The sequence below is a fragment of the Benincasa hispida genome, chromosome 10, assembly GCF_009727055.1.
Source record: "Benincasa hispida cultivar B227 chromosome 10, ASM972705v1, whole genome shotgun sequence".
Classification (NCBI taxonomy): domain Eukaryota; kingdom Viridiplantae; phylum Streptophyta; class Magnoliopsida; order Cucurbitales; family Cucurbitaceae; genus Benincasa; species Benincasa hispida.
This window is the reverse complement of record NC_052358.1, coordinates 7,587,882-7,610,703: the sequence shown is the minus strand read 5'-3', so window position 1 is coordinate 7,610,703 and position 22,822 is coordinate 7,587,882. Positions and strand designations below refer to the sequence as shown.

The following is a 22,822-nucleotide window of genomic DNA, read 5'->3' as shown; positions in this document are numbered from 1 at the left end:
GAATAGGCTATTGCCTTTTGATCCCTCATTTTTCTTTTCTTTTGGAGGAGGAGATGAAGGTTTTGAGAGAGATGAGAGTTATGGAATTAAAAACTCCCTTAAGAGGTAATCTGCTAGGGGTTTTGTTCTCTTTTTATAGGGAGAACCTCAAAGTCGAAACAAGATAAAATGGCTTGCCATCTAGCAAAAATTTACTTTGACGTTAGATTTTTAACATCTTTTTCTAGAACAAATTTAGATGCCCTTGAATTAGTCTTAATGGTGAATTTTTTATTGATTAATTCACCGTGGAATTTTTTAACACATAGCACTATTGCTAGTAATTTTTTTATTTTTTAATTTTTTTGTACTATGGAGTAATTTTTTTAAGTATCAATCTAGATCCCTAAGTGAAATCAGATAATTGATTTGGTCTTATCAAGACATTGTTTGAGGATTCCTCCATAAGTGATATCGGAGGCATTTGTCTGTACTATTTGTTTAACTTTTGGATTGATAAGACTTAAACAGGGAATTGATTTGACTAAAGTCTTAATTGTTTGGACAGCTTTGGTATGCTTTTCTGACCATGATGATGGGTTCTTTTTAAATCTTTAAAAAAGTGGTTTGCAAATGGGCTTAAGGTTTTGGATGAAATCAGAGACATAGTTCAAACAGCCCAAAAACCTTTGAAGTTGAGTTTTTTCATGGATTTGATGTGGAAAATTTAAAGCAAATTCTATTAATTTTTTAACGGGATTAATTAATCCCGAATGGATTTCAAAACCCAAAAGCCTAATTTTGGTTTCAAATACTTTGACTTTTGGTAGGGAAAGTATCAAACCGTTCCTTTTAATAATGTCAATAAAGATATTGAGATGCGTAAAATATTTTTCTATGTTTAGAGAGAACTTAAATGTCATTCACAAATTTTTGAAATTCGGATGGGTCATTTTTTAGTCCAAAAGGCATTACATTTCATTCATATTGTCCAAATGGAACATTGAAAGCAGTTTTTATTTATCTTTTTCTGAGATTTGTATTTACCAAAATCTCGATTTCATATCAAATTTTGAAAGTACTTTTGCATTTGAAATCCGTTTAAGTAAGTCTTGTTTATTTGTGACTGGATATCTAATCCATTCTAAAACTTTGTTCAATGGCTTATAATTATTGACTAACCTTAGTACACCACGCTCCTTTTCAACTGCGTTGTTTACATAGAAGGTCTTATTAGCTTCTTGTCTAATAAGTCTTGAATTTATTTCCTGTAAGTTAGTAGGACAGAATTCATTTGAATAAGTCTAGCCTTTGTAGGGATATATGATTCTTTGGATTCTTTGACATATGGAAGATCAACTATATGTTTCTTTTTATCCAAAAATGCATTTGGTATATTTGAACAGATTTCTTTTTCAATTTTTAATTGTAATTCTTCTGTTTCGAATGGATGAATCTTTTATATTTTCTTCAATTCTTTTATAACTAATTTCTTCTTTTCAGAATTTAATTTGTTTTTGTTTTCTTTTTGTTTCTTCATTTTTTAATTCTTTTATACCTAACACTTCATGAGAAAGTATTGGACTGATGAACTCAAAAGTAATTTTTGTTTTTATTGGATAAAGTTGGGTTAAAAATGGTGCTCCCAAAAATAATTCTTGTCTTAAATCCTTTACGATAAAGAAATTATTGATGAAACAAAATTCTTCATTGCAAACATGTACACAACCATTGTCCATTAGCACTGCTTAAGGATTCGGTTGTTTTTTCAAAATATTTTGTTGGGATCAATTCTTACTATATGTAATTTTGATCTACTCCTGAATCTATCAAGCCTTTTAATTTAATTATAAAATCCTGAATTTTAAGAGTGATAGTACCCTTTTTTGAAAATGAATCTTTGAAATTTGATTTATTAAAAATTCTTTTCCTTCTTTTGGTTCTCTTTTAGAGTTGGAGTTTTGAATTTTCTTTAATTTTATTAAAGCCATTTCTTTCTTAATATCTTGAATGTCTATACGATTTTGAGCAATCTCCTTTTTTAGACAATTGGTTTCAAATTTCTTTTATAGATACTGGCTTTTCTATTTTTGTTTGCAGTATTTATGCAAGATTTCTTTCCATAATCTCTCTCTTTTTAAGAGGTTTGAATCCTTTAGAGTCTTGAATATGATTCTTATCTTTAGTGATATGATCTATAGTTTAAAAAAGAACTTCTTATTTAGAGGTCAGGACATTGATACAGCCACAAGCTATAATTCTTTCATAGAAAACTTCATCATTACTGGAAAATTCAGAATCTATTTGTTTCATAATTTATATTTGATGATTCGATTCTTCTGAACTAGAATAATTTTTAGAAGTTGATTTCAAATAACAATCTTTATTACCAATTTCATTTACATTTTTATTATTTGGACATTTATTAGTATAATATCCCTCTTTTCTGCATTTGTATCAACGAACCTTTTCTTTGGTTTTCTTACTTTTTAGTACTGTTGTTCTTTCTTTATTCTCATTTGGTTTGAAAGGGTTTTCTTGTGATATCTTTTTGTTTATAAGGGATATATTCTCTTAATTGTGGTTTTCTATGATATTTTTTATTCCTATAATTTTTATAGGATCTTTTAAAGATTTTTTTTTTTTTTTTTTTTTTTTGAAGAGTTTGGTTCTTCTTGTATTTCAAAACCATATTGAGAGCAAAAAGTTTTCGTTTCTATTTTGGGTAGATTAGCGACTTTTTGGACCTTGATTTTATTACAGATATCTAATCCACATTCAATAATTTTGGTTATTATATGACCATAAGTTAAGTCTATGTTTTGATCAAACATGTTATTGAAAGAGTTTCTGCCATAAAACTTTGAAGGTCATCGATGTATTGCTCCTTCCAATGTCTTTCATTATATTCTTTGAGTAAGTAAATTCTTCCCATAAACATATCTTTGTACCATTTGAAATTACACATTGTTGAGCATCTTAAATTTTTTAGAATTTTTCTTTGATTTTCATTTCATACTTCATTGGATGATGCGAAGTAGCTTAATATGGTATAAATCAATGTAGACATAACATCTTGTATTTCTACTTCTTCTTTCACCTCTTTGGAAGTAGAGGCTCCATCGATGGATTTATCGTCTTTCACAATTGTTAGAGTATTTTCTACTTCAATAACTCTCTTCTTTTTTATCTTTGATTTATGGGTCTTAATATTTTCTCTACTTTTATCATTTAAGCAGTTCTCCTACTATAATTTTAAACTTCTTGAAAAATTGTTGATTATAATTTAACTACTTCATGGTTGAAAAGCTCATTTGATTCATAAGCAGCTATTGCCATTAGCATTTCATTTAGAACTTCAATAATTAAGAAGTCTGACATTCCACCTATGTTCCAAACATAGATAGAACCACCATCAAACTCGGTATTTCTAATAAATCTGTTTCTTAGCTCATATCCCATGTCGGGAATTGATGGCCTACGATACCAATCAAATTTTTCATTTTTATTTTTTTGATCTTTATATTTTATTTTTTTATTTTATTATTTGAAGTTAATTCGTCAATTTGAAGTTTCTCAAATTCTTCTATGTGTGAGTCGGTATCACTTTCATTTAAGATATTAAAGGTTAGATTTTATTTAGTACTTTCTTCTTTGAGATTTAGAATTTTTATTCTTTTTTCAACTTCTTTCAAAATATTATCTTTCTTTGTATTTAATTTCACCTTTTCAGGTGGGTGAAATAAATTTTGCACTTATTCAAATTTTTTAGGTTTTATTACGTCTTCTAGTTTATAGACCTGTTCGACTATAGAATAGAGTATTCGATTAGAAAAATTACTTTGAACTTGAATACTCTTGAGAATAAATCTTTATGCTCATTGGATTCCTTAATTAATTGGAAGAGTTTTCCAATAATTGTTTCTTTATAAAAACTTTTAAATTCTACCTCTTCCATAGGAGGGTTGTCCCCCGTGACTTCTCCTCTATAGATTGTTTTCCAAATTTCTTTTTCTCTGATTGTACAGAGGTGATTAAAATCTTGTTTTTTATTGAACCATCTGAAAAAGGATATATGTTCTTGGAGTGTTTTTAAAGTTTTAAAGTATTTTTTCTTTATTGGATTTCTTCCTTTTTTAGAATAATTTAAAAAAAAGGCTATTCTTTCTTTCTTATTTTCTTTTTTAATAAATTCTTTTTGAAGAGCTTCTTTATTTAATTTGAATTCGGAAATAATAACACTGGTTTTTGAAAGATCCTACTTCCGTATCTATTTGGGTTGGAGAATTAATGTCTTTCTTCCTCATATTGAATATTTGGAATACTATGATCTAATCTTACCGTCTTAATTTTAAAAGAAATATTTCTAATAAGATTATGATGGAGTTCAGTTCGAATACTGGACATACCCGGTCTTGAACTCATAAACTTTTTAGGGTTTATGTTTTCTTGAAGTTTGGAAATTTGAAGGGTTCTTCTACAAATTTTATTTCTACTTTTGCATGAGCATATTCTATTATATGAGAAAGTTCTTTCTCTTTTTTAGGAAGAATAAAAGCATCATCAAGAATCTATTTTTTATTTTTAGATATTTCATCCCATGAAAGCATTTTAGGAATGCTTACTGAGGATTTGTTAAGATTAGTTTCTATTAGCATGGTTTTCCCTTTGGGGTATGATGGTAAAAGTGTTGGGTTCCATCGTAGTTGTTAGAACTTTGTAAGTAACATTATATAAAAGAGTTAATTTCTATACTCCATCTTCTAAATTTACATCAATGTGTGGATCGTCAAGTAGGGATGTACATAAAAGTATCAAAAATTGATCCAATCGGTCGAAACCGACCGAATTAAGGTCAGTCAATCAAGACTAGGGGTCGGTCGGTCAATTTTTGGTTTTTTTTTTAAAAAAAAATGAAAATTGACCAACCGACCAATGCATATATATATATATTATATATTATATATATATATATATATATATATTATATATATATATATATATTTAAAAAAAAAAACTTATGAAAGCAAGCCCATTACGAGTAACCTAAGTCCAAGCCTACTACTTTAGTATTGATTTATTATTATCTTTTATGTTGCTTAATTTTCAAACCCATTACATGATTTATTTAATTTTTTTCATAAAAAGATATTAATTTAAAATTAAAAAAATTGTTGATTATATTAACCTAACAATAACAGTTTATCAATTTATCTTTCATTTTCATTCACCTTGGCTTTGCTTTAAACAAAAAAAAATAAAAATAAAAAAATACCGAACCGAACAAATCGATCGACCAACCTGACCGATGGTTGGATGAATTTTACACCCCTTTTTTATCGGTTTTCGATGCCGATTTTCTCCCAAAATCAACACCGACCAGCCAATATACACCCCTATCGTCAAGAGCCACATATAATTTGGAAAGCAATTAAAATATGCAGAGTCATTAGCCAAATTTGGCTCAATTATTCCTAATAGAAAATTTGAGAAATCTTTATGACGCTTGTCCGTAAAATAGCAAGAACAAATGTATCTAGACCCGATCTAAACATTGGTATTAAAGCAACTTGAATGGCTCCTATGTGAAGAGAAGCAAATTCTTTTGATATTTTTTCATATCTTTTCTTGGAAATAATTGAATTGAATCAATTTTTCCAAAAATAGGAATAATTCTTTCAAGGATTTTAACACAAAGATTTTTATTTTTTTTTTTAAATTAAAAGTATTATGAAAATAAATTATTTTTAGATCTAGTTTGTGGTAGTCCCCAAGTTTGAAAGATTATTTTCAATCTTTGCCATACGCAATGATTCATTAGTGACATTTGAATCACCAGAGGAAGCTTTATGTTGCTCCTCTATTTCTAGTTGAGAGAGCTCCCTTATTGGAGCCTTTTTTTAATAAATTTTCTTTTAGGAAGTTCGACATTAAAGAAAATTTAAAATATCATTTTATGAATATTTGTTATCAAATGAACTATTAATTTGGACAAAATTAACCTTCTCTAGAAAAGTTTCTATACCTATTTGTGCTAGGCTGATTACGACTGACCAATGAACTTACTCCGCTCCTTTGCGTGTTACTGCCAGGACCACCAACTAGACATGGACGAATAGGTGGAGAAATGCTTCTTTTGAAGATTAAAATGATCTGAAGTAATAATCAATGATGAACAAAAGAAGTATAGATGATAACAAATTGTCTTGATCTCTTCCTCCCCGAAAAAGAACTTGAAACCAATTGTGAGAAATTGAATTGAATTTTGATTAAATGATTCTAATACCAATTGCTCAATACTAACCGCAAAGAGAGTTAGGATTGAAAATTACACGAGAGTAGCAAGTAGAAATTAGCAAGTTTGTTGCCAAGAAATTAAAATTAACACTTTTAAGCATCCTATTTAATTTTAATAATAAGATTGGTAGAAGATGTGCAAATTAAAGAATTACCAATCAAAGTAAACAAATATGAGCAATAAATTTCAAGAATAAATATTATAATTAATTTAATCTAATAAAATATGATAACAAATTAATTGCAAAATTAAATAAGAGAGTGATAGATAAATTGACTACCGGCCTATATCCACTTACCAAGCTTCTCTTAAATATGTTATTCGAATTTGACTCTTTCCACGGCTTATAGTCGAACAGCTAAAACGTTCCTTTTTTCAAGTGCAAGAACAAACTCGATCCTTTCCACGATTGAGGATCAAACCATTACAACTCTCTTGTTATGGTTCAAGAATTACCTTTTACAATAGATTTGGAAATGAAGAAGAAGATGAGAAAAACTCTCTTAAAAAGTAGATTTATAAATTTGAGCTCTCAATAAATAGATCCTCACAATACAATATATCTCTCTCAAGAATAAGATGAAAAGCAAAAATGAAAGCTTTAAGAGAGTAACAATGGAGGTTTTGTGGACCGTAAAAATGTGTAATTATTGTTAAAATGTGGAGGATATGAGGTGCTTGATAAGAGGGGAAAATGGTGAAAACCACATTTTAATTGGACCATTAGATCCTGAAAAGAAAATCAATGTTAGAGATTTTTATTTATTTATTATTCTTTTAATCAACTAACAGTTAGACACAAACAAAAAAATAATATAATAATATATTTTAAAAAAAAACTATTTTAGTATTTTCTTTTAAAATCCAACAAAAAGCAAAAGCTTACCATGTATACAACTAATTTAGACATAAATATAAAGTAATATTAAATTCATTTTCTTTTTAAAACCAATTCAAAAATCAAAAGTCTACCATCTGTCACTTCTCCAATTTCATTTTGAATCCAATTTGATTAATTTGATCGCCGTTATGTCATCCACACAAGTATTTTTCCATTAGGCTTGTTTCTACTGTATTTTCTTCATTTAAGCTCCAATTTAAGTTATTCAAAATGCATTGGAATCATTTCGAGCTCTACGCAGCATAAACAATTCAAAACACTCAAATTATTAGTAAATTAATTTAGGTTTGTTATCATCAAAACATTAATTAATTTGAGATTAAGAACAAAAAGCTAACAATCTTCATTTTTTATGATGACAAACTAGTCACAGAAAATGAAATCCAAAGTGTGTATTATAAAATATGAACTTGAATCACAATTAACACACATATATAATTTCAATTAACATGAACATAATGTATATTTCAATAACAACAACTCTCAATTCAAAAGCAACAAAAATGTTCAGTACCAACATGCTTTCATTTATCTTATCACCTCTCCTCCTTTTAGAATCGATCAAAAAATATAATTAAGAAAAATAAACAATAAAGACATGAATGTTTTTCCCAAAAAAAAAAACATGGACACAACAAACTTGGCAATTCTCCCCTTATCAACATGCCTGTAAAAGTAAGAAACAAAAATGTAAATTTAAGAAACATCATAAAGAATCAACTAAGCTCAAGTAATTTGATTTAAAGACCAATTTTACAAATTTCTCCCCCTATTGAAATCAATTGAGCACTCCCTTAATAAGGGATAAAAAATATTTAACACATAATTCAACTTGAGGATAGAAATATCAAATAAAATTTCAAAATATGTTTTACTCCAAATATAGTAATTCTCCTTAAAAGGATAAAAATGTACATAATAGGGATACACAACAATAAAGAAATATAGAGAATTAATTTCATTCAAAAATGAAATTCATATATAAAATTGTATTAATTCTCTGTAAAACTAAGCACTCTTCTTTTAGTAAGAAATATCAAGTAAAACCAAGGAGATAAAATCATTCAAGTAATTCAAATAATTAAGATATCAAAATATCAAATATTAGAAAATAAACATCAATTGTTGAAGAATAAATAATGATACCAAATAATAGTAAAGTCATATTAGTAAACAATATAAGCATAGTATTAACATAACCAATTTTGAGCAAAACATGCTAAAATGAATAAAAAAAAGTAAATCGAATTTATATATACTCCTATGGAAAAAAAATTAACAGCACTTTCAAACAACTTGCTCAATGATCACATACCTTTTTAATATAAGACAAACATGAACTCAAAATGAATTTTATTCAACAACATAGTCCCTAGAATATGCATAACTTATGCGCAAAAGAACATCTACTAAAAATTTAATCAATTTCATCCAAAAGATAAACGATATGTTCCAAACCCAATACCCTTTTGCTCAAAACTTTTCAAAAAAATACAAAGGTGGAACAAACACCTAACTAGCCAAAAATAGTAGAACTAGAAGAACAATTTCCATTCACATAATTTATTTTCGTCATTTAAAGATTTACCTTTATCTAATTTTCGAGCACCTATAGTAAATTTCTTTATAATTTATTTTGCAATTTCAAGCTCTTTTGTAGCAAGAAATTCTTTCTTTTTAAGAATATGCAAAAGGTTATTTTTCTCGTGACTATCATATTCAAGAAATTTAATTTTGTCCATAAAAGAACTTTTTCTTTTTCTAAGGAAGTATGGTTAGTTTCCAAGTCAATAATTTTATTTTTCAATTAGCAATTTCATCATTTAATTCTAATGAACAAGATTCAATTTTCTTATTTTTATCCTTCAACTCACTCAATTCAATTCAATTGTTATTTGAGAGTACTTCTATAACTCAATTCTATCACTTAACTTTGTATTTCATCAAATTATTTATTAAGTTATTTTTAATTATTTTTTATGTATTCATAAAAATTTTAAATAAAATACAACAACCATCTCGAAACTTAAGCCAGATGAAACATGTACCTTTTAACTAAAAGTTGTCATAGTTCTATATATATTTTATGTTGCTCAACTCTAAAAAAAAAAAAAAAAAGTTGTTTCCAAATATAGAAAAATGGACCAAGATATTTATAAAATATAGTAAAATTTTAGAATTATCAATAATAAATGCTAATAAACAATAAACTTCTATCAGTATCGATCAGTGACATTGATAGATACTGGTAGAATTAAGAAAAATATAAATCTACGAGTAGATAAAGCTGGAGAGAAAATGACCAATAAAAAATATTTGAATAAAAATTTATGATTTCTTGAAAATAAAGATTTTGTATGGTAAAAGAGAAAAAGACTTTCTTTTGTACTTTTCTTAAGTTGGCATAGCTAATTGCTAAAAAAAGAATTAAATAAAAAATAAAAAATTGAAATTTCAAAATTCTGATGGAAATTTCAAAATGTCGAGAAATTTTGAGAAGTCAAGGAAAAATCAAAATTCTCTTCTATCAAAATTTTGAACCTATCAAAATCCCGAATTTTCGAGATTTCAACCAAAATTTTGATTGGTTGTGATATGTAAATAGATACTTATTGAAATAGAAATAATATAGCTAAAGAATAAATTGTATTTATGAAATATTTCTAAAATACGATTCACATACCACTATAGATATTTTGAAAATTGGGAATCAAAATTTATGGACTAGAATAAAAATTAAAAAAATATAAAGATCAAATGAATTTTTTCTTTTTTGAACATTTTAGTCATTTACTAAAGGAATTTGCATAAAATCTCAAGAAATGACTTGTTTGACAACATTGAAACGTGTACTTACATTCATCATGAGAGAGAAAGTCAGGAAGTTACTACTTATTTTGTGTTTAATAGAATAAAATTTTAAACATATTTAATAAGTTCATGAACTTTCAATTTTATATCCAATATATATTTGATATATTCAAAATTTGATTAATTCATCGATTATATAAAATTGAATTTTATGTTAATGGTACCTTAAAATTTTCAAATTTTATGTATGATAGGTCATTTGTGAACTTAAAATGGTTAAATAGATTAATGTCTAATAAACACAAAATTGAAAGTTGATAAAAATACCATTTTTAGTCTAAATACTTTGGACTTCATTCCAATTGAGTCTATGTACTTTTAGTTATAAATATCTACTTCTAAACTAGTCAATCACATATATGGAAGAAAATACATTGTATATATGTTTCCAAAAAAAAAAAAAAAAAACGAAACCTATGTTCACTTGTGTTGAAGTCAAGAACCAGATAGGGGAAAACGTACATGACCTTCAAGTGACAACAATGGTAAATTTGTAATTCAAGAAAGAATATGACTGGCAAAATAGAAAGATCTACACACTAGTGTGATGCTCGTCACACAAGCATTGATGATTATGTTAGAAAACGAAAAGTAGGGAGTTTGAGCATGTGTTGGATTTGATGCCCAAAATTTCATAGGGTCCTATAGTCTGTAAATGTAATGTACAAACTCATTGTTTATTTAATAAAATATATGATATTTTATTCCAATTTTTGTTACATTAATCACAAACCAATAAACTAAGTTCCATGGTTATCTCATAACTTAAACATGTATATAGAGACATACAGATGGATCATGTTTTAAATGATAACCTAATTGGTCTGTAATAGATAGATAAGGATGGATACCTTATCCTAGTGACATTACGAGTATGACCCACTTTGTAGATGTTACAATTGTTGTAAATGCTACAAATGATCTAATCCTAATCATTCATGTGGAGATATATGAGCGGGAATATTCTATACAAAGGAGTTTGTATAAGATCAGACCACCAAATGACTAGTCTCATTATATAATACCGTTCTTAATAAATACTTCCATTTCATGAAGATGACCATAGGTAACACGACTGGAATCCTACTTGAGTTGTGAACTCCTGCTTATGAAGGCGATCCTTTAGTCTGTATGGGTGAGAGTGGCCAGATTGCCAACTCAACATGCCTACTATTTTGGGGATTCGTCTGATTGGGGAGTTGGGAACACAACTACTTAAGACGAAATTTACTCCTTCCCCATTGTTGGGGAAAGTAGATAAATTGCTCCCTTAAGGATTGATTCTGGGGCTTGAACATAGTGACACCACACTCTCTCTTGGCCCGAGAGGGGTTAGTCATAGTGGGATTTTGATTTATTATTCATTATAGGAATCCGTGGTACTTAAGAAGTTAGATGTAACTACAGGAGAAAACGTTAAATTGGCCTAATTGTACTTACGAACAATTTGTGAAGGGTCATCATACTGTGGATTGGTTATATACAATGGACACAGAAATATATCTGAAGTGTGAAGAGTGCGGCTATTGGTCTTTAGTGGAGTGTCTGCTAGTTAACGAATGGTGAATAATTTAATTAATTATTCATGAACTGTTGAAGCTTCAAGCTACAGGTCCATGAGGTCCTCTCGGTAGCTCATCAGATTTTATGGGAATCAATTTTTGGATTAATTTGAATTATTCAAATTAATTGATGGAATTAATTATATATGATATAATTAAGTTTATGTAATTGTATATGATATAATTATTATTATTTATTTGATATATTATAATATAAAGAATTTATGAGAGGAGTTAAATGTTTGAATATGATTTAAATGTTAACTATATGAATTAGATTCATATAATTAAAATTTAATGTAAATATGATTTATATTAAATACCATAAAAGAGAGAAAAGAGACTATAGGTTATATATTGGGACAGTTGTAAATATAGACGTTAGATCTAAAATATTAGCAGATATAATATAATGTAAAAAAAATTGCAAATATGACTAAATTTAAATAGTCAAAAAAATTGCAAATTTAAATAGTGATAGACCATATTACTGGTAAGAGTCTATCAATGATAGAAGTCTATTCCTGATAGACTTGGAAGTCTATCAACGACAGAAGTCTATCGTTGATAGATTTGTCTATATTTGTAATTTTTTTAAATGATGTTATACATTTGGTTATTATTCCTAAAAATACTACTAATTGTAATTATCCTTATATATTGTATATGATACAATATTAAACTATATGTTATATGTTATATATGATATAACATATGATTGCATAACTGTAATAAATTGGTTATTATATATTTGTTATAATTTTAATTATGAATTAGATTATTTATTAATTATTTTTATTATTAAATAATTTTTTAATTATTTAAATTTTGAATTAATTAAAGGGAGGGAGTTACAACTCCCTCCAACTCCCTCCCCATCTTTTTCTCTCCACAGCTCATGTAAGAAGTGGTGGAGGTCTCTCCTTCTTAAACCTGCAAAAGAAAAAAAAAGATAGAAAGAAAGTTGCTTTTGTAAGTTTTTTTTTTTTTTTTTTTTTTTTTTTGAAGTTATTTGCTTTCCCAAGTTTTTCTCTCAATATCTTCCCTCTCCCTCAATCCCAAAACACTCTAGAGTCTACACCTCTTAGATTCTCACCAGAGAATACTGAGGACTCCTTCGTGATAGTGTTCGAGGATTCGTTTGAAGAATGTCTTCAAGGTAAGTTTTCCTAAACCCTTTTTGTTTAATTTTTTTCGCAATATTGTATGATTTAATTTTTCCCCAAATGCATGTGCTTAAAATTGTTTTCTTTTAGAAAATGATTGGGAATTGGAATGGTCCGTTTCTGCTACGATCCCTTCACAGGGGTTCCTTCAGAATGAACTTACTTTTTCCTACCACTATTCATGGTGTACTTATAGGTGGTTGACATAGGCCTTTCTCCCATAGAATTTTGGAGTTGCATTGGGATTATCTTTTAATTAATATGGTTGGGCATGGCTGTTTGGTATTTTGTTCATCTTTTTTAGCTATATTTTGAACTTAAGATGATTCACCGGGTCGAGACATGCATGAGGCATGCCACATTTGCATTTGTGAGGTTGAGCATGTTGACTTGGGCCTTCATTTTTTCTAGACCCATTTTGGTCTTAAGTTGTCATTTTCAACCTGAATCGCACTGTCTTCTTGATTTCTTGAGAGTTTTTTGTGAGGTTGAATATGTTGGTTTGGCCTAATTTAAGCTTAAAGTAAATCAAAATTACTCGTGAAATATGAGAATAAGAGGGAAAAAAGTTTCAAAAAGAAAAGGAAAAAAAAAACCTATTTTGGCGTTCACTTGAGAAATAGTAATATATATATATATATATATATATTTCGAAGGTTACTCAATTTGATAGACATGTTGTTCTAAAGTTTAATCCTTTTATGAACAATAGAGGGACCTAATGGACCTACATATCATGAACTTCAACGATTTGAGATTAATTGGCTAAACTCTTTAAACTGAATTAATCAATATTCGTTAAAGACTGAGACACACCACTATAGCTCATTAGTTGCACTCTCCTCACTGTATATATATTTCTATCTACTTGATTTAACCATAATTAGTAAGTCGATCCTTCACATGTCGTTCGTATTTACAGCTAGATCAAAATTATCGTTTTACCTCTGTAATACCTCTTGCTCCTTAGTCTCTACTGATCCTCTAATGAATAATTGATTTATGGTCCTACCTATAAACCGAATCCTTCCCAGTCATGAAAGGGTGGGGCCCCTTTGTTCAAGTCTATGAGTCAATATTTAAGGGAACAACCTATCTGTTAACCCTAAGATGGGTAGGAGTGAGTTCTGTCTTGCAAGACTATGTTCCCAATTATCTATCCAATCTTACAACAAAAATGGGAGGCTTATTGAGCGACGATGTTGAACCACTCTCACCTATGCAGATTAAAGGATAATCCTGAATAAACAGGAGTTCATAGTTAGCTCAAGATTAAGAACAAGTTACCTTAGGCCATCAATTTGAAATAGTCAGTTTTATCAGTAAACGGTCGTTATAAAGAAAAGTGATTATTTCGTGATCCGATCTTATGCAAACATCTTTTGTATAGGATGCCCCATGTCTCCACATGAACGACTTTGGGATCACATTGTTTGTATCAATATGCAAAGTGGGCCACATACATAGTGTCCCCAAGATAAGGTAACTAACCCTATCCATATACTTATAGATCTTTTTAGCTATATACTAAAACTTGATCCTCTTTTATGTCTTTACATAAAGCTTAAGTATTCATGTTATAGCCATGGGTTAATTTATTGGATTTATGAATGAATTCAATTAAATAACATCTTTATTAAAAGAAGTCTTAATAATATATTTATTGTGAATAGAATACATTTCTTATTTACAAACTACGAATTTTAAAACATTCCCAATAGCTTCATCTAGTTGAACACATCATTCTCAAGTCTTGAGAGAGCCTTGACGTAGTGGGAGGATTGTAACCCAACCTACTCGCTATTTGGGTTTAACAAAAACTCAAACTGTCATATTAGATGATAAGATTGAGGATTCATCATCTAACAAGAAAGCAATGGTTGATGTTGACAAAGATGAATGGATCAAAGTCATGAATTAAAAAATGGAGTCTATACTCCAATTCTGTCTGGAAACTTCTAGAATAACTTGATGGAGTAAAACTGATAGGTTATAAATGGATCTACAAGAGGAAATACTGGGTGTAGATGGAAAGGTACAAACCTTTAAAGCTAGACCAATAGCAAAGGGTTATACCCAAGTTGAAGGAGTGGACTATGAAGAAACTTTCTCACCTATTGTTATGATTAAGTCTATCTGGATTCTCTTATCCATTGCCACATATTATGACTATGAGATATGGAAAATGGATGTCAAGACTGCCTTTTTGAATAGTAATCTTAACGAAACAATCTACATGACCCAACCAGAGAGATTCATTGAACAAGGTCAAGAGTAAAAAATTTGCAAGCTTAATCGACCCGTTTTATGGATTGAAATAAGCATCTCGATCTTGGAATAGAGTGTTTGATATTGCAGTCAAATCTTATGGCTTTGATCAAAATTTTAATGAACCTTATGTTTACAAGAAAATCATCAACAGATCAGTAGTTTTTCTTGTGTTTATGTAGACGATATCCTACTCATTGGAAATGATGTAGGTTACTGACTATATACTCGTGTATAAAGCTATGGAGTTGATCCTTACAGGATACACTGACTCTGATTTTCAAACTAATAAGGATTCAAGGAAGTCCATATCATGATCAATGTTCACTCTAAATGGAGGAGCTATATCATGGCGTAACATTAAGCAAGATTGTATTGTGGATTCCATCATGGAGGCTGAGTATGTAGCTGCCTGTAAAGCTACTAAAGAAGTCGTATGGCTCAGAAAATTTCTCACAAATTTGAAAGTTGTTCTAAATATGTCCTTGCCCATCACACTTTATTGTGATAACAGTGGTGTTATGGCAAACTCCAAGGAACCTCGTAGCCACAAACGTGGAAAGCATATAAAGCGTAAGTATCATCTTATTGGAGAGATTGTACAATGAGGAGATGTGATTGTCACAAAAATTGCCTCGGAGCATAATATTGCTGATCCATTTACAAAAGCTCTCACGGCTAAAGTATTTGAGAGTCACATGGAGGGTATAGGTCTACAAGATATGACGAACCTAAACTAGGAAAAGTAGGAGATTTTATTAGGTATATTATATGTCCTAGTTTATTGTATAGTATATTGATACTTTTTTTTCCCACTCGTCTTTCATTGTATGTTGATACATTTTACTAGCTTTGGACAAGTGGGAGATTGTTAGGATTGATGTCTTAAATCCATTGTATCTCATAGTTTGTAGTTTATGTTAATACAAATTATTTACCTAATAAAATTAGAGGTATTTTATTTGACATTTAGACAGCATTAATTCAATCTAATAAATTAAGATCCAAGGTTATATGATGTCATTTGAACAACATATAGTTGACATACAAGTGATTCATGTTCAAGTAATAATCTAAAACGTCTACAATAAATGGATGAAGGTTGAGTCTCTTATCCTGGTAATATTGTGGATACAGTTCACTTTGTAATTGTTACATGAGATGTAAGCGTTACAAACAATATGAACCATATCGTTCATGTAAAGACATGTGAGTGAGGAGAAATATCCTGTATAAAAGGGTTTATACATAGACCGGACCATGAAAATTAGTTGATCTCGGGTCAATTGAGAGACTTGGAATTTCTTGTCAACTTTGGAGTGGCCATTAAGTTAAATGTTAAATATAAATTGAGAAGAGGGATGATTTTAGAAAAGAAAAGTAAGGCGGTTGAAAGACTTGAAACTTCTAGTCAATTTGGGTCCATCAATTAAATGTAAATGACATATTGTCAAAAATATATATATATTGAATTTTGTAAGGAAACATGTGCAGTTTAGCTCAGAGCCTCAAACTAGTCCAATTGCAAGAATTAGTATTTCTACCCAACCTCCTTAAATAAAAGTGGAAACAAATTGTAAGGGACGAAGAATAAATTATAGGAGTAAACCCTAGTTAGTCACAAACATGCAAGTCAAAAAGATGTCGAAAATGGAATAGAAGCTAAATCAAAACAGTCAGAAATCAAACGAAGTGCAAAGCCAACGAAAATCGAAAAATCGAACATGCAAGAAAGAGAAACGTAGAAAAAAAACTAAATCCACTATAAAAAGACGCCAAAAATGGAATGGAAGGAAAATCGAAAAAAAAAATTGGATCTAAACAGGAAAAAGAAATAGATCTACTATAAAATCGTTCATATATACTAAAAAAGCAGTTAGATCTACCAAAAAAATGGTTAGGTTTACCCAAATATCGTTAGATCTACTAGAAAATTGTTCGTATCCATCCGATCTAAAAAAATAGACATACAAAGAAACCAAAGAAGAGAAACGCATCGTTGAGCAAGAAAATTCGAATATGAAATGAAGCCTTAGAGGAATACAACCCATTCGAGCAGGAAGGAGAACGGAGAGATGAGATGAAGAAGACAAACCGAACGGCGGAAGAAGAGAGAGAGGGAGATGAGTAATGAAAATGCTTGATGGGAAGAGAGAGATAGAGGGAGAGTAATTAAAACGCTGCAAATGGCGAGTGAAACGAGGGGAGAAAAGAGGTAAGTAAAACGGTGGATTTAAAATCCACTGTTTTAATTTAAGCGGCCATCAAACACTGAATGAGCTTTTTAAGCCCACCCAACTTAACTCCATGACTATCAAACAGCTCCTTAAGAAAAGAAGCTGTCACTAAAATTATCAAATTTGTATTCATTAATTAGACTCTAAGTTTTTAGTTTTATAAAATTAGACCATATAGACTTAAATAAGTATTGCAACTTTTGCATTGGATTCAATTTTTCCCTTTTTTAACCAAAAAAAAAAACCATGTAAAATTTTGGATCAATTATTTCATTTCAATAAAATTAGGCTTTGCATAAGACATAAATTTAAACAATACACAAATTAACTATTACACAACTTTTTCAAATTAAATTCCTAGATTTCAACAAATTGGTGTTATATTTTATAATTTATTAAATGCATAAGAGAATTTTTTCTAATTATCGTTACGAGAATTATTTGAAGGTAAAAAATTGCAACACTTCTTATATTTTATGGTTAAGATTGTTACATGTATCTAATTTGAGGTGTTGTTTAATAAAATTAATAGTTTGTGGTGAAATTTGATACAATTTGACAATTTTAAGGTTTTGTTATTTGATTTTTCGATGTGCAATAATGCAAATGTATAAGATAAGGTTTAAGGTAGAATGTCTAATGATGGAGATCGAGCCTCCTACCTTCGTGGAGGGAAGATATGTCAATAACTAGCTTAGGTTTATATTTAAAAAATAAAAAATATATAATTTAGTCTTTTCAAATATTGAAAAATAGGTGTATTTAGTTCCTGAGTTATCAAAATGTAATTTTTTTAATCACCAAAACACACCTATGCATGCACGCACACGCACACACAATGATAGATTTTGGAGATGTCAGAGCTATTTTGTCCTTTTCGTTCCAAATAATATAATTAAAGAAAATATAATTAATTATGCTTTCAACCAAATTTTAAAATTAATTTTTATTGTTAGTTTGCTTTCCAAATTTTTTAAATTAATTTTTATTGTTAGTTTGAACTTACCTTTTATTGAATTTGATAAAATAAAAATACGATTGAAAATCACTTTTAATCTCTCAACTTTCATAAGAGTAACAATTGAGTCCGTAAACTTCGATTTGTAACGATTTAGTTTTTGAACTTTTAATTTTATAACAATTTAATCCCTAAATTATACTATTAATAATTTAGTTCTTATACTTTAAAATTTTTAACGATTTAGTCCGTATTGCAAAAATTAATTTGAAACTTTAATGAGAATTATTTATAAATAAAATCGATAAATTGATTAGAGACTTGATAATTTTATAAAATACAAATTCTACATCATAAAATAATAAAAACTGACATCAAATTTTAATGAATTTTTATGATGATAGGGACAAAATTATTACAAGTTTGAAAGTACAAGGACTACATTGTTACATACCAAAGTTCAAGGACTGATACAAACTTAAAAGTAAATAGACTAAATCGTTATATATCAAAGTTCAAGGACTAAATTGTTACTTTTATGAATGTTTAGGAACAAAGTGTTATTTCTAAGAATTTTTATTTTATATTTAAGAAAAGATACAATGAAAATAAAAATTGGAAGGCAGTCAATTACTAAATTTGTACATTTGTAAGTACATATCTGAAAATGTAATGAGTCAAAAAAATGTAGATTAAAACGATATCTTAACCATTTATAAAATGTAGGAATTAAAAGAGGACATATCTTTGTTTATTTGTTTGTCTTGTTTTAAATTTATGTACATGAGTAGAGTATATGATAATGCAGCTGAGTCATTGGGTTATTCATACAACATGGAAGAAGAAAAAGAGACAATGTTGTTACTAAATTGCACTGATAAATGAAGATGGATCAGGGGGAGTTGAAACTTCAACTGCACCTTCAAGCATTTGTATCACTTTCTTCATGGATGGCCTTAGCGATGGTTCCTCTTGAATGCACCAAATTCCAATCTTAACATACTTCTCCACTCTCTTCATATCATTCTCTGCTTCCTCATCATTCTTTATCAACTTCTCCATTTTTCTTTCTTTCATGCAGTCATAAACCCAATCACTCAGTATCATTTCATCTTCATTTTCTGCTTCTAGTTCGAAATTCTTTCTGCAACCGATCATCTCCAATAATAGAATCCCAAAGCTGTAAACATCAACTTTCACCGTAATGGGTAGCCTTCTAAACCACTCCGGAGCCACATACCCTTTTGTTCCTCTAATTGCAGTCATGGTTTGAGTCTGGTCTTTCTTCAAAAGTTTGGCCAATCCAAAGTCTGCAATTTTTGCACCAAAACAACCATCAAGGAGAATGTTTTGGGGCTTGATATCACAATGAATGATCTGAGTGCTACACTCTTCGTGTAAGTAACTTAGCCCTCTAGCAACTCCCCAAACAAGTTGAATTCTAGAATACCAAGTTGGTTTTGAAGGCCTAAAAAGGAAATCTGCAAGAGACCCATTCTCCATGAACTCATATACCAACATTCTATGTTCTCCTTCGTTGCAAAAACCAATCAATTTAACCAAATTCTTATGGTTTGTTCGAGCAATAGCGCTCACTTCAGCTTTAAATTCTCTCTCTCCCTCACTCATTATATTCTCCAACTTCTTGACTGCCACCAAGTTGTTCTCCACAAAATCAAGAGTCCCTTTATACACAGTAGCAAATGCACCACTTCCCAGCCGCTCTGTGAATCCCCCTGTGGCCTTGTTGAGCTCTTCGTAGCTAAAAGCTCTTAGATTCACACCAAAAATGAAAGGGTCTCCTCTGATAGCCCTTGATTCTCTTTTACTGAATCCAAAGCCAATCCATAAAGTGAGCAATAATAAGAGGATATTTAGAAATGAAGAGCTTCCTAACAAGACTGATCCAATGACTACCTTAGTTTTGTTCCTGCAATTCTGGTCAAGGTTTTGAGATTGCAGAGTAGAATTGTCTCTCCTGATTTTGATAAAAGCTATTCCGCCCACGCTAGAATTCATCCTCCCAAATGAAAGTGGAAACTTCTTCTTCCAACAATTCCCATCTCTAAAAATGGCGGCCGCACAATAGCAATCGACCAAACATTCCTTTCTGCACCAATCCTGAGTTACTGGTCGAAAATGCCCGTAATCACCATAAGGCCAATCCGTATTTTCCATAGAGACAAAACCAAAGTTATCTGTTTCAGGAAACGATTCATCACAACTTTGAGAGAGAAAAGCGGGTTTACAACTTTTGGTCACATCATTTGGATCAAACAAGTCAAAGCCTGGTGGACAAGTGCAAAATGGCCTTTGATCATTCCCAAGCATGCAGTAACTATTGAACCCGCATACTCCACTGACAGTACCTCCACCAATTTCCATACAGATGTTGGAAGGAATGGATATGGATACCGACCAAGCTTCAGCCCAAGACGAATTACTTCCAGTACCCCTCTTTGGGTAAACATAATGTCTGAAAACCCCATCATGCTCGAGAATCGCTCGCTGGTAGAAATTTTGGGTTGTGAGATTATTTGATGACAAAGTGTTAACAATGGTTTTATTCTCTGCGATGAGATAGATAGAACCAGAGAGGTCGAAGATGAGTTGAAAGCCGAATTTCACAGTGTTAGTTTCCCAATAACTGTTACTTAATAAATCCGTAGGGAAATTTCTGGTGTAAAGCATGAGATTCCCATCAGTTTGCATGGCCAATTGAAATCTTCCACTTGAGTAATTCGTTTCTGTATAAGGTGCAACGAGATTGTTGCCCTTGTTAAGAATCTGTGATGGTAAAATCGTGTCGGTAGGGTAATCGAAGCTTTGCCACAGAATTTTAGAATTGTTAGTGGCGAGAATGAAGTTTCCAGTGTCAAGAAGGGCGGCATAGGAAACAGAGTGATTAGTAGCTGAGAAAGTTGCAGCCCAGATTTGGTTGCCTACAGGGTCGTTGAGGACGAGTTGGCCGCTTGTTGTAAGTACAACGGTAGATCCCTCCGGTGCCAATTTGTCCCGATTAGCAGACCAAACGACGGTTTTATGAGCAATTTTGTTAAACCAAATTGCCAACAGATAGTCTTCCCCTTCAGATTGGCGGAGGAAACCGAAAGCAAAATCACCAGATGCAGAGGACCAGAAGGAATCGCGGTTGTGAGCAATGAGAGATGCGTCTAAAGTTATATTAGGGTTTGGCTTCTGAGCAACGGTGGAGGTTGGGGAAAGGAAAAGAAGCAGAAGCAGAAGAAGAGGTGGGAATGGAAAGCAGAGGGAAGCCATGGAAGCAGAGGACAGCTAAGAATTAAGAGTTTTCGAATTTACATAAGGAAATTGAAGTGGGTAATTAAGATGAGAGGGAAATAGAATTGAGGAGAGAATGGCGGGGCAGATTGAATGAAGGTTTGAGAAGAAAGTTATGGTGGGAACTGGAAGGCCAAGAGGCAGAGACAGAAATGTTTCAAGAAGACAAACAGGGCAACGTTACTTTGGTCGTCTCAGTGTTGACTTGGAATTTTGAAGTCTTTAAAGCGACGATGGATGGCAAGAATGGTAATACTCACTTACGAGTTACGACCTTGACCACTCCCCATAAATTAAATGGTTTTAGTTTTAGGGGCATCTTAAAATATAGAAAATGTGTTAAATTATTTACACATAAAGCTAAATTTACCAAATTTACCAAATGGACTAACCTTGCTTTTTGCTATATTTTAACTAAGATAAATTACTGGATTGAAAATATATATATTTTTCTTCATATCAGAGTTTAATTTAATTTCTCTAATCATCTATGTAAGTGTTTCATTTTAAAAAATATTAAAATGTTTAATAACCCCTAAAAATAACTTTTGAAACATTAAATAAAAATATTTTTAGGAAAAAAATTCCTTTAGTCAATCCAAACAAACCATTAGAAAAAATAAATATTTTTCAAAAAAATCATTTTCGTTTAAGCACTTTTGATAAACTGTTTAAAATAAAAATATTCATGTGTTTGGTGACTCTTTCTCAAAAGTGTTTTCATAAACAAGTTTGTTTTGTTTGTAATAAACTAAAAGTGTTTTTGTTAATGTCAAATTATTAGAAAGGACGATACAGTACTATAAATTGATAATTTAAAATAATGGTTACTGAAGTTGGTCGTTTGAAGTAGGCGTTGTCGGAGTTGGTGGTGATTGTTGTCGAAGATGGTCAACCGAGGTGGTGGGTGAAGTTACCTGATAGTCGCGATGGTCGAAGGTGGTGGTCGGAGGTGGCCAACGAAGGTTGATAGTAGTCAAAACAACATAGTGGGAGTGAGGCAGATGACAATTTTAAGAATTATACAAATTATGGAGAGATTAATCGTTAAACACTCAAAAATCATTTTGTCTAAAAGTTGATTCAAGTGTTTATCCTAAACCAACTTATTGTATAATCTCATTTTTTTAAAAAAAACTATTTTGAGTCATTGTCAAATCCAGAAAATTTCACAAAATGACCTAAAACCTAAAAACTTTTCTACCAATAACCTCTTCCTAAAAACTTTTCTATCACTGACCTTTTGCCCATGCAAAATTCCAAAATTACCTCTAGTTTTAAA

The 22,822-nt window shown here is 30.2% G+C and overlaps 1 protein-coding gene across 1 annotated transcript; it reads right to left on the bottom strand.

The window, feature by feature from the left end:
- Window positions 1-18,945: 18,945 nt before the first annotated feature.
- LOC120088839 (G-type lectin S-receptor-like serine/threonine-protein kinase LECRK3) lies at window positions 18,946-21,759 on the bottom strand. The gene has a single exon (XM_039046283.1). The coding sequence runs from the start codon at window positions 21,517-21,519 to the stop codon at window positions 19,105-19,107; it is 2,415 nt and encodes an 804-aa protein (XP_038902211.1). The 5' UTR covers window positions 21,520-21,759; the 3' UTR covers window positions 18,946-19,104.
- Between the last annotated feature and the right edge of the window lie 1,063 nt (window positions 21,760-22,822).

Coding starts and splice junctions, on each gene's coding strand:
- LOC120088839 (XM_039046283.1), bottom strand. CDS start 21,519: ATGGCTTCCCTCTGCTTTCCATTCCCACCTCTTCTTCTGCTTCTGCTT.